Genomic DNA, 12,955 nt, shown 5'->3' on the forward strand with positions numbered 1-12,955 from the left:
CCAAAAATTAAATATAATTCTAAATGAAGGAAAGGGCGATAAGAAAAAAATGACAGGCATTTTAACGGAGCATCAGAGAATTGTATTTCACTCACATTGTAAGCTGTCATGTACAATGAGTCTTTTCCCCATGATAACGAGTGGAACAGCTGTTCCGAATTAGTTCGTTTAATATCAGGCACACCGAAAAAGAAGAGGCTTTATGATTTCCGTTTCAGCAACAAGTAAATGAGACGAATTCTTCGGTTTTTGTGGGCAATTGAAATTGCAAGCAATGTCGTGGAATATTCGTGCACCACAATCGCTCAAATCACAAATGTTGAAGCGGGTTATGCCTAACTAAAAAAAAATTCGTGAATTCGTTGTTGAGATGCTATTTTTGACATTAAATAGTCCTCTTTTTTTGGAAAGTTAAATGTTTGCTCTTAACTATTAATTTTGAACTCACTAAAAGCCCAAAGAAGAGATTCTCACAATCCCTTAAACATTTCTGGAGGATCGTAATTCCAGAGGAAAATCTCATGGCTGAAAGATAGCGATATACTTCAGTGAAATTATTACATTTGTTTCAATGAGCCTTTCCCTTCTCTTCGTTGATTTAATACCACAGATGAGTGAGATCTGTTAAATTACACGGCAATTAAGGATAACGCGGGCATCAGAGGCTTCGTTCTGCTACTAAATGAGTTTGACTTCTGTGGAGTCTTGTCCAAAACAAAAGAACCTGAACTCCAGTCCAATTATAGTAAAAACAAAGTTGCACGAATTTTTAAAAATGAAGGAGAAGAATGCCGTTCCAGAGAGAGGGGGCGGGAGAGATAGAGAGGGAGAAAGCGATTTAATTGTTCCTTAGACAAATATGAAATAAAACTCAAACGGAAACCGATGTACAGCCTGCGGTTTGGGTAAGTGTTTTGGTCTCTAAGTAGAATCGGTTGCTCCGAATTCCAAAGTGACGCACCTCCAGCGAGCCAGGAAGAAGTAGGAATTGCAGGCGATCGCCCAATCACATGGACACAGAGGCCGCCGTTGACCAATCGGGATGGGAGAGTGGCAGGTGCTGCTGTGGTTTATCAGCGCATCTCCCGCGCCCTAGCGATCGAATCGAGTCAATTTCACCTTAAACCCGGGAAAGCGTGCAGGCAAGAGAACAGAGCTTTGAGCAGCCAGACTTCTTGGACATTTCTCTGGATACACTCTCCTGGAAAAATAATAACAACACTTGCCATTAGGGGCACACTTATCTCCAATCCAGATTTTTAAAAAAATAATCAAGAGCAAACACGACCCAAGATCTCGCAGCATTTACTGGTGGGTCCTGTCAAATTTATGATCTGATCAAATGTTAGCCGTCGGGCAGATGGATAATCGCCAGAGCGCATTCGTCCTGAGCAGTACGCCGCTGGCTGCGCTTCATAATATGACTGAAATGAAGACATCTATATTTCCCTACTCTTTGCAGAATCCCTCGAGCTTCAAAGCCCCGGCTCTGGCGAGTTTGAACGCACAGATCCCGCTGGGGACGCCGCACGGAATTAGCGACATTCTAGGCCGCCCATCCACAACTGGCAATCTGCTCTCCGGACTTCCTCGACTGAGCGGACTTGCCACGACGGCGGGGATGTATTTTAGTCCAACAGCTGCTGCCGTCTCGAGGTACCCCAAGCCCCTCGCTGAATTGCCGGGGAGACCCCCAATCTTCTGGCCGGGAATGATGCAGGGGTCCCCATGGAGAGATCCCAGGTTGGCCTGTCCAAGTACGTACTGCGAACGCACATTAGCTTTTTTTTAAAAAATAAAATAATATTACGCAGGAGTCTGCTCTCAAGGCTGCTGTGTGATTTCTCTCGCCAAAACACGGTCTTGACATTTTTGATTCTGTAGAAATGTTTTCAGTCAAGCATTTCAAAACTTTGGCTGAAATATAGCGGCCATTGTCGTAAACATCGGTAATAAACATTGATTCAATTGATGAGACGTGGCTCGTTAATCAATGTGGCCTGATGATCACTTCTCTATTGTGGGAAGAAATGATATTCTTTAACCAGTTGGTTCAAATTTATTTTAAAAAATACAGAGCTAATAATCAGTTATCTACACCTGCTTGTTTCTTTGCTTGCATACGCTTAACTTTAAAAACACGACCAGCTAGTTTAAATGAGCTCGCGTGTTTTGATGTATTTCGTTGTTTTTAAGTCGTTTTTAAGTTGTTTTCCTTTCTTCCTGCAGCGCAAGGTAGTTTAGTTCTGGACAAGGACGGAAAGAAGAAACATTCCAGGCCAACATTTTCAGGTCAACAAATTTTTGCCTTGGAGAAGACCTTTGAACAAACGAAATATTTAGCCGGACCAGAAAGAGCCAGATTAGCTTATTCTCTAGGAATGACAGAAAGCCAAGTTAAGGTAAAACATTTTCTATCTTCACTGCAATGAATAAATTCAGAGAGACAGGAAGTGTATGGTACACCAATCCGGAGGCAAACAGGCCGCTGCTTTCTTGATTAAATGTTACAAGAGTCTTATTTACTTGGACTTTAAAACCTTGTGTTGAACGCTGCCGAATTACAGATATTTCTGACCAGAGTTCACGAAACGTAATCCGAATACTTTTACCAGGCCGGGATTTGAAACAAAATAAAATACAAGCAAACCTGCCAACACTTGAGTAAAAATGGCTTAACATAGACAAGTTTTTTTTGTTTTAAAATTGTTGGGAATATACTGTAGGTGGTAAGGTAAAAGTTCTGAATGATAGTAAACCCCTTATTGTACCCATGTATTCTACCTTACTAAAACTGGTTGTCCTTTAAGTATTAACAGTATTGGCCTGAAGACTGTTGCCAGTGCTTATGTTTTGTTTTTGCAAGACTCTCCACCGCAAATAGTTTCAGGGTAAACCGTGATGCTGCTGAATTGTGTATTGAGACCTAAAGCAGTTCACAATTTCCTCGCTACACGCCGTTGTTTCTTTTCACCTTAGTTTTAAGACTTTGAAAAAGCTATTAGGCAAATAAAAAACTCAGCTCCTCCCACCACTGCATCTCCAATATTTAAGAAAATAGTTTAATTACGTTGCGGTTTGTTGTCGTTTTATTGCGGCCTTGCAATTGAAAGTAAGGCTGGGAGGATAGCGGGAAATGGCAGTGGAATGCGCATCATTTATTTTGTTCCATTTTGTGTGTTTGCAACAGGTGTGGTTTCAGAACAGACGGACCAAATGGAGGAAGAAGCACGCTGCCGAGATGGCTACGGCCAAGAAAAAGCACGACTCAGAGACTGAAAAACTTAAAGAAACGTCGGAAAACGAAGAGGACGAGGATGAGTACAATAGACCTCTGGATCCCAATTCAGACGACGAGAAAATCACACGATTACTGAAAAAGCACAAAACCGCCAGTTCCCTTACCATCCTGGACCCACACAACAACAGCCCAGAAATTTTGTGACAAACTTCAACACAAAAACAGCAAAATAATTATTTGAAGAACTTCAAAGGCTGAATTAACCAGGGTATAAAAACGTTTTAAATAAATCGATGTTCCACAGAAATAAGTGATATGTGTTGTACAGCCTAATGTATGTGAGATGTATATATTTTTTACAGAATAAGTTATGGAATTATCTTACAGCTTGATTATATCAATTACGGACTGAACCTGTTCAGAAGACAGACCATTTGGAAAGAGAAGCTGGGATTTTATCTTCCCCCTTCAATCTCCATTCTCCCCGTCTTTTTCTTAGGATTTTCGGTGTTAAGAAATGACATCCAGAACTCATCGTTTTGTATGAATTACAGATTTAAACTGTAGCTGTACATATTATGATGCACGCTTGTGTTGTAAAAAATTAAATGTAAATTTTTTGTGTATTTACATTCAAAGGCTAATATTTTGTTTTCGCCCGTGATGGTGAATTCCTTCGGAGGCTTCATTCCAAATCGGGGCCATTAAATCCCAAGGAAACCTCTGAATATTCTGTTGAAGATGATTGGAAGGAAATATTATTGCGTCCACGATAGTTGAAAAAAGAACTTTGTATTGCCAATAAATTATTTAACAATATGAAACCTAGTCGTCCGAATCCGGCTGGTTTTGTCTGCCGAATTTAGTGCCGGATCGCTTATGAGAAGGGTCAAATTATATCTGGTTAAAACACTTGCCTTTGGCTCGCTGTGAATTACAGAGATGAACCATCGGTGATCAATCTAACCAAAGCTGTTAAATATCGGGCCTGTGGTATTATAGTAACTGAAATACCTTTGAAGTTTGATAGCATAGAGCGAATTCATAACCACATGAAGTAGATCCGCAATACGCAATACATTTTAATGCTATTTAAAGGAACGGTTTCTCTCTGAAATCAAATTCCCAAGTTTAATTTTTACAAACTTCGTGCTGATGAGCAAAGTGGTTGTCGTGTTTATAAATGAACTCGGGCAGAAAGAAATCAACAGGTTTAAACATTCGAAATGTCTAGAACAGAATAATTTGTAATAATGTGATCGGATCCAAAATGACTGGATATATTGCAACATCCTAGTAGCTAAAACATCTAAGTTTACAATCAGTCTGGTAAGATTTGCAGATAAGGCGACTAATGAACCTAGCCAATATTCTCAATTTTAACAGGTTGGAATTTAATTCTTGGCCAAGTTAATCTTAATTGTATAATTTTTGGCGTTTACAGTCACGATTTTGATTGTTTTATCATCTTTTATGTTTGAATTGACACGTTTTAATGCAAATTGTTTATATGCGTTCGGTGGCTTTTTCGCCCTCGATAAACTACGTATTCATGCCATAGTTAAGATGATGAAAAATATACATTTGAAAATGTATCTTTTAAAACATTTTTGATTCCTAGAAGAATTGTGAAGTGTCTGACGTATGAGATGTGGGCTAAGCTTCTGGCCATTCTACTCTGGGGCAAAATAAATATTCGGCCCACATTATTCCAAAATCATATTTGCAACAGTAGACGCCCGTTTAATTTCTAATTTCTAGACTCGTTGGTAGGTCGACGGAAGAGCCGAAATGCAGATATATTTTAAAACATTGAGGCAGGCTATTCCGTCCACGGCTATAGAAGGTCAAACGCACGGTCTCGTACGTTTGAGACCTTTCGGAAAATTTTTCAAAGCCATTTCTCTTAGAAAGTGCATCGAAATATTCAAGTACATTGAGCCAATTAAATTAACATTGGAATATTTACAAAAATTCACGACCGTTTGGCGCAGATTGTGGATTTCGTTTAAATACTTCAGATGTATAGCTTTGAAGAATTTACCCTGGATTTGAGAGAAGTTTTGAGGGCAAGTAAGCATTTTTTTTCTATGGAGACGACCTATTAGTACTGAAGGTGGCTAGGAAAATCCATTTAACTGTGATCTGAAAGGAAATGAAAGCATCACATCCCAAAGTGAACGGGGACATTTTGTTAAAGAGAGCGCGCCTTAAAACTTCAAAAACTCCAGAGAAAACTATTGAAATCTCGAAGGGGTGATTCACGTCGTGAGATAGGACAGATTGTCAGACATGTCCAAGTGATAGAGCAGAAGTTTGATCGGATGGAAAGGTCACATTGATCTATCTGTATGTTACACGTTACAGGGAAGCAAACTGAAATGAGGAAAAGCGCTGATTAAAATAAGCGAGGTACGGAAGGGATGAAAAGGGGGTTCTCATCCATCCCCATTTACTCTGAGCCGCAAAATTGCCTCCGAAAAAGAGCAGAATTTTATGGATAGGAACACATTTTCTCTTTGTTGCAATTGTTACCGTCCACGATATTGTGCGAAGTTTAAATTTAAGAATAAGAAATCTGTCTTTCGCCGAGATTACAAACCAAAAAAAATTATATAAAAGATTAAAACACAAAATAATTGTCACAAATGTTTGTAAATTGTAAGAAGGAATTAAATATTTTAAGGCGAATGAAACCATATGACGAGAGGTCTGATGGTTTTTAGAGGTTCTCGTGACGGCGTTAAACTTAACTTTCAATGATATAAAGTGTTCCTTTGTTTTAAAAGATATTTTTCCTGAAATATTTACACTATCTTAGTTTCAATTCTTCAAAAAAAATCATCTGGCGTTTATCTCATTTGAGATACTTCGAATTCCTGACCTCTTAAATTAACAGTAACTTTAACAGTACCAATTTTCGAGCACGAAATGAGGATTCTTATGAAAAAAATGGTAAGCTAATTGGAAGGACATGATGTATTCGGCACCAGCTTTCATGTCAGGAAGTTTTCCCTGCTAAGACACTCGTGCTTTGTACAGAGTTAAATATGTCTGAAACCCACTCAGATCTGGTTGATACTAGATGACTAGAGATAACGTCAGCCACTTGACAGTGTCTGCCAATTTCAAGCTGAAAACAAGGACGTCTCACTAATATTAAATGTAATGTGACATCATTTAAATCTATATCCGACAATGCACCTCTGGTGATCGAAACGCGCCACTTGTTACTGAAGCATCAGAGCAGCCGTGGAAGTTCAAGCGACTTTCCCGTGACGTGTAGGTGGAGGATGAGAATAGAAGTATAATCGTAAACTTGGTCATGTTCTTGTTTTTCTTTTTTGTTCCCTTCTTTGCCTGATACTGGGCCATTCACTCTGTCTCTCGGAGTTTGCACAGTATTGCGGCCAGTGAGAGAGGGAGGGACAGGCACCCGCCCCAACTTCGGCCTTCACTTTTGCCTGGGAACTGGGGCACCTCCTACATTCGAAATCCCATTCTTGCGTTCGACGTTTGGTTTTTGGGCCGAGAAAGGGCGCCGAGAAGTGCAAAGAAAGCAAAACAAGGGATTTTCGATACATATCAAGATGATCCCAGTCATGAGAAAAACCAGTCCGAAACAGAAAAGACGAATTATGTCCGTTTAATTGTTTGAGAAAGAAAGAAATTTATTTCTATAGCCCATAAACGTCACATAAGTTGAAACTCTGATTTAATAAAATAGTTTACAGTGAGTGGCTATCGATACATGGGCACATTGGTACAGCTAGTCTGCACTGTATTTTTGTTTACACTTTGTCTACAAACGAGAATGATCTCACGGTCACGGGCGCATAAATTCTGCCGGTAGACACAAAATCATTTCCAATCGTAGTGATTTATACGAAAACACGCATCAATCCACTGCCATCAAGTAGCTGTGAACTTTGTAGTGTACTAAATTAAATCGATAGGAGAAACGTTTCGCCATTGGCTGTGTTTCCAATCTTCGGACCTAATCATCTTTTAAATGCCGTAAAGAAGGCAGCGTGTAAAGTTGGCAATATTAGCGCTGGAGATTAAATATAGGCGGTAGAATACGAAATTTGCAACCTTGGGTTTCAGGGGTTTATATACAAACCATTGAAGCACATGTAGCAAGATAAAGCTGAAGAAAGGATTCCCACTAAACTCTGTCCATAGATACTTGGCACCATATGCAGTAACAAAAATAGACAGAAATAGTTTACAAAAAAATCTCATGGTTCCCATCCTATTAAATTTCACATTCTGAAAACTTGGCATTATTAGGAATAAGTTACAACTGAAAGACTTAACGCGGACAGGCTGCTATTTATGTATGGTGGTTATAATAAATCTGATTACTTTATCAACAATGGCACAATCTAAGTTATCTAAAGCATAGTTTGGTCAAGAACTTACAGATTTATATATTGAATTTACTATTGATAATAACAAATAGGTGATATGTCAGATGACAAGCAGCCAATGTTTACAAAAAGAATTTCGCATAGGGCAGTTGGAAGGATATTATAAATTAGTTTTTTCTTTAAAAGTGGATATAAAACCGAAGAGCAGCTAAAATGTGATTCAAAACAAGATAATGTGGCGATACGTAGTATAGGAATTCACCAAAACAAAAATACCTAACTAGCCTAACACAGACATAAAATGGTGAGAGAAATCTCAATAAAACCATGACTGAAAGGAAATCCACTACCTATACAATCGAATGTACAAAAAACCCTCTCTAGTACAGTATTGATATACAATTTTCGCATTGCACTTCATACATTTTTACATAAGGAAACAGCTTCTTTTGTTAAAAGACAGACAATGTTTTCTGCTAAATATTATAAATGTGAGATATTTAAAAGGTGTAGTAAATTCTACTGTTAGCGTTTGGCAACAAATCTGTGACACATTTTAAAATTGTCCCACATTTAATTCAAGTGTCACAGGAATGTACGAAATGGTGAGGTATGTGTGGCCATCTTGAACAGACTTCAGGCGTCAAAGCAGAATGGATGATGAACAGTCTGAGGTGAGGGCCGAGGAAATACAGCATCAACATAGGTTGGATTTACAAAGATGTCTGTGAGTGTTCTGATATCCCTGCTGGTCCACTTTCAATAATTTGGTGCAAACGGACTAGAGGGCAGTTTCGCGAAAGATTTTCTCATTTCGTTGATACTTTTTACCTGCAAGGCAAGCAAAAGAGCAACAAACAAAAACTTGTTCAGTACAGTAATGTACGGAAGTAAGAATAATCAAAATTCAATTGTACCAGCATGTTAATTTAAGGCCCAAAAAGAAGGTTGATGAATTGTAAAAAGTAAAATAAAACATTAATATTTACCACCACATCACTGCACCACACAACAGTTGCGCATATTTCTATTAGGTTTACCTGCCCCAGCAGCTATTCGAAAGAACAGGAAGACAGGCTAGAAGAAGAAAAGAACATGTCACTCAGTTAATGAGACATTTCAAAATACTACAAGCTGGATTTCAAGGAATTAGTTGGGATAACTAAATGAGATTTATTTTAACGAGTGGGAAATCAACAAGCTAAACTACTTATTTCAATGTGATAACTTTAGGGGTGAGTTTGGTGTTTTGAGGAAGGCATTATTAATTAAAGATAGTTAATGATAAGTTATTGCTTCGCATTTTTTTCTTAAAGCATTGCATTTCTAATATGTCCTTTATGACCCTCAGCTCCATCATGAAGTGTGAACAATCTGTATGCAAATGAGGCCACAAGTCATAGACATGCAGATTGGTCACACTTCATGATGGAGCTGAGAGATAACAGGGCCAAGAAAATGCAATGGTTTAAGGAAAAATACAGTATCAATAACTTACCATTAACTATCATTAATTACGTCCTATAAAAATACACAAAATTATGAAGTATATAGATAGCTTGAATGCTTTTCCCGCTCAGGTTTAGAGGTCATAAGTATAAGGTGAAACATGAAATATTTGAGGGAATCTGAGAGGAAGTTTCACTTAGGTATTATGAGCTGCCAGCGGAAGTGGTAGTTTTAAGTTCAACTGCAACACTTAAGAGAAATTTGATTAAGTACATAAATGAAAGGGTGTGGAGGACTATGGTCTGGGTGCAAACCGAAGGGACTAGGCAAAATATCAGGTTGGTACAGATTAGATGGGCTGAAGGACCTGTTTCTGTGCTGTAGTACTCTATGTTTCCATGACCATAAGACACAGTAGAATTAGGCCATTCAGCCCATTGAGTCTGCCCCACCAATCCATCATGGCTGATCTCGGATCCCATTCAACCCCATACATCCACCTTCTCACCATATCCTTTGATGCCCTGACTGATTAGGAAACTATCAACTTCCACCTTACATATACCCTCGGATTTGGCCTCCACTGATTCCCTACTCTCTGGCTAAAAAAATGCCTCCTTACCTTTGTTCTAAAAGGTCACCCTTCAATTCAGAGGCTGTGCCCTCTAGTTCTGAATAACCCCACCATAGAAAACATCCTCTCCACATCCACCCTATCTAGTCCTTTCAGCATTCGGTAGGTTTCAATGAGATCCCCCCCCCCCCCCCCACATTCTTCTAAATTCCAGTCAGTACAGGAATTCGCTGCAGAACCACCTTTTGGTCTGTTGAATGTGGCAATAGATGCAGGGAGTCAGTTAACACACTAGGCATCCTAAAGATTAAAGATAAAGATGATCTTCATTTGTTTCATGTGCTTGAAATTATGGAAACATACAGTGAAATGTGTCATTACAGCAAATCGAATCAGCAAGAATTGTGGGGGCAGCCTGCAAGTGTTGCCATGCTTCCAATGCCAGCAGAGCAAACCTGCAATTTACTAACCCTAACCTCACAGTTTGGGACTGTGGGAGGAAACCAGGGTATCCAGAGTAGACCAACATGGTCATGAGCAGAACGCACACACGCCTAACAGAGAGCGCTAGGAATTGAACCCTGTTCAGTAACTTCTGACGCTGTAAAGTGCTTGTCTCAACTGCTAAGCTATCGTGCTGCAACGGTGGATTTGGCTTTTGATTTGGGACAACCAGGCAGAAGTCTCCGTCGAAGGACTTTACGTGCTGAAACACACCAGGAACCTTTTAGCAGCAGTACAGGCAGTGATATTAATGATTACATAATACTTAAAACAAGTTGTAATAGTTTTCCATGAGACAACAGGATAAGACATTGGAAAGGCTTTACTGCATGTAAAATTAAAAAGCTATAAATTTCTCCAGGTTTACCTCAGCCTGGCTCTCATGATGACCTAAAATTAAAATGAACTAACATTATAGCACGTGCACATAAATCTTATTGAAGCTCAGGTCTCCCTTGGTTTATTAAAGTCCTGTTTCCCAGCTGCCTCATATAGATGTGTTGCTCCTTCCTCTTCTTTCTTATGCTCCCCTGATACTGCATCCTAATTCATGCTGAAAGTAGACAAGACCATCTGCTTATCAGCTAAAAGGGGAGGGGCCCAAAAGGAAAAGTGAGAAGAGAAGTAATAGAGAGAGGTGAGAAGGCGAGAGGATAGTGAAAGAACTTATGAGCAGAAAGAGGACATGCAGAGCAAAGGGTAAACAATGAACACCCATAAGGAAAGTGTGAGGGATGTGGGGATGTGTGGAGTTACCAAAATAGAAGCAGACGAAGGAAGACTCAAAATATTGCAGCTGGAGACCAGTGATACCAGTGAAAGAGGTAAGAGTGAGATGTGGGACATCCAGAAGCCAAGAACATAATTGGGGAAACAGAGGGGAAAGTTGAAAACATTAGCTACATAACGAAGGGAAAGGTAGATGAAAACAATCTTTTGAAAATTTACCATTACTATCATCTTTCAGTGAAGGGGTGTAAGAAATTGTGTGCTTTTCTTAAATGGTTCCGGGCCTGAAGAAGTTTGAGAAAGTCCCAATACCCAGTCTTGTTAACTGTAACAAAAATGAATCAAATATCTTTGTTACAGTTAATAAGACTGGGCATTGCTTTGAGCAAATCTTTATGCGAATGGAACAGATGTGGAGACAGCATTTAGACACAACAATCATTACTTTTTAGCCCCGATGAAGGGTTTTCAATCTGAAATATTAACTGTTTTCTCTTTCCACATATGTTGCTCGAAAGGCAGAGCTCTTCCAACATTTTCTGGGTTTTGTTCAGCTTCCAGCATCTGCAGTTTGAATTGTGTCCTACGACTATTTGGTAGTGCTGCCTCTGAGTGGCTTTCAGTTTTTTCACAAATTAGATCAGTGACTTTCCTTTCAAATTATGCTGCCTCATTTGATAAAATCTTACAGATAATACTGCAGCCACTTCTCTAATAAATTATACTGAAGTATACCATTTAATGTATTTAATAATATAATAACCATGGACTGGGTTCAAATGGCCTCTGTTATTGAGAATCAAATAGTAATTTAATCTTGAAAAGTACATTAGCACACCTCTTAAATAAATGTTCTCCAGTTTTCTTTTCTTTATCTTGCCTCTTCTGTTTTAAGCAATTTTGTTTGAAGCATAAATTATCCAAATTACCTCATTAACAATAAAGTTATGTCAAGTTAAACTATTTCTCTTACAAGTAAGTTCTTCTAATTGTTCAATGACAAAGTTGTTTTGCTAGAAGGACAATGTGAATCTAATGATGTAGCTCTAACTCTTAAGACCAATTTGGAGTTTACATAATTGGAGGCAAATATTTATCTTCAAACATATGCAAGAGTTTTGGATGCCAGAAGTATTCACCTCTGCATATTTAGTTCACTAACTTCATTGGAACCAGGTGTAAAGGAGTGAGAACTTTTGATGAACAATACTTTTCCATGTATTCTTTCCTAACAACTACTCCTCTAGATTTTCCATTCCCGATAATTCTACTTATGCAATTGAGGAAGATGGACAGATCTGGCCCTGGCTCGAATTAAGTTCTACCTTTGGCTATCTAATTGCAGCCTAACCAGCTACTTTCTGAGATATTGTAGCACCTTCTATTGGTCAACGGTGCACTGTTTTGATTATTTCCATTTCATATCATCTGCTGTAGAATCACTTTCCTCCTGTGCATTAGTCCTGTGTTTATAATTATGACTAAAATTCCACATTTTGCTTTGGGCTTTGAAAATTGCCTTGTTGACCCACAGTGCAAGTCCCATTAATGTGCCTTTTCCGGTGCCATTCAGTATCCAGGACCTTTTGCAACAATTTGGAAACTTCATCTTGATGTTGCAGGCAAATCTGCCCAACTGAAGCTGTTATATTCAAAGAGGACTTGACAGCCACCTGAAACTTAATGTGAAATGGGACACAGCCACATCCACAGATATCGTAAAAGTTCTCCAGTGGTTCCAGGAAACCAGAAGAGTATTTCTATCCTCAGCAGATTTTCACATAGGAATGCTGATTTGCTGTTAAGGAGAATTGATCAAGTTATTTCACTGAGTGGAACCAGCCTACTCCTTATATCAATAAAACCTACCACAAAGCAAACACATTTGTTCTAATTATGGTTTAGCATAGTAAAAGTTCCTTTCTTTTGACCACTTACTATAAAACACATTTACATAAATTATTATACCATTAATGATTTTTTTTCAATAGATAACAATTTTTCAATTACTATCTGCAATTATCCCATAGTTAAATTCTTCTCACAAACCTGCATGCTAATTATTTTTCTCTCAGGCATATAGGA

The 12,955-nt window shown here is 38.6% G+C and overlaps 2 protein-coding genes across 5 annotated transcripts in view; one reads left to right on the plus strand and one right to left on the minus strand.

Annotated features, from left to right (window-relative positions):
• Positions 1-1,125: 1,125 nt before the first annotated feature.
• nkx6.2 (NK6 homeobox 2) lies at positions 1,126-4,037 on the plus strand. Of its 2 annotated transcripts, XR_010020932.1 has the most exons (4): positions 1,126-1,757; positions 2,230-2,402; positions 3,191-3,509; positions 3,881-4,037. XR_010020932.1 is itself a non-coding variant. In XM_063071194.1 (3 exons), exons 1-3 carry the CDS (start codon positions 1,343-1,345, stop codon positions 3,443-3,445), a joined length of 843 nt encoding a protein of 280 aa, XP_062927264.1. In that variant the 5' UTR covers positions 1,126-1,342; the 3' UTR covers positions 3,446-4,037. The 2 variants fall into 2 exon arrangements, 1 of the variants encoding a protein (XP_062927264.1); XM_063071194.1 differs by having other exon boundaries at positions 3,191-4,037.
• A 2,849-nt stretch (positions 4,038-6,886) lies between these two features.
• Positions 6,887-12,955, minus strand: part of LOC134358996 (inositol polyphosphate-5-phosphatase A) — a 475,517-nt gene continuing 469,448 nt past the window's right edge. For 2 of the 3 annotated variants that reach the window (XM_063071762.1, XM_063071764.1), the window contains exons 15-16: positions 8,655-8,691; positions 6,887-8,445 (exon numbers count right to left, since the gene is read on the minus strand). In XM_063071762.1, the coding sequence (XP_062927832.1) occupies positions 8,396-8,445; positions 8,655-8,691 (87 nt within the window). In that variant the 3' untranslated portion in view covers positions 6,887-8,395. Of the gene's footprint in view, positions 8,446-8,603; positions 8,692-12,955 lie in introns of all 3 variants that reach the window. The other variant, XM_063071763.1, reaches the window with a different exon arrangement.

Source organism: Mobula hypostoma, chromosome 19, assembly GCF_963921235.1.
Source record: "Mobula hypostoma chromosome 19, sMobHyp1.1, whole genome shotgun sequence".
NCBI classification, from domain to species: Eukaryota; Metazoa; Chordata; class Chondrichthyes; order Myliobatiformes; family Myliobatidae; genus Mobula; species Mobula hypostoma.

Excerpts from the sequence above, each read along its gene's own strand:
- nkx6.2 (XM_063071194.1), top strand. The coding sequence starts at position 1,343 with ATGTTAGCCGTCGGGCAGATGGATAATCGCCAGAGCGCATTCGTCCTG. Across the intron at positions 1,758-2,229 it reads TCCCAGGTTGGCCTGTCCAA|CGCAAGGTAGTTTAGTTCTG; the intron begins GTACGTACTGCG and ends TTCTTCCTGCAG. Across the intron at positions 2,403-3,190 it reads TGACAGAAAGCCAAGTTAAG|GTGTGGTTTCAGAACAGACG; the intron begins GTAAAACATTTT and ends TGTTTGCAACAG.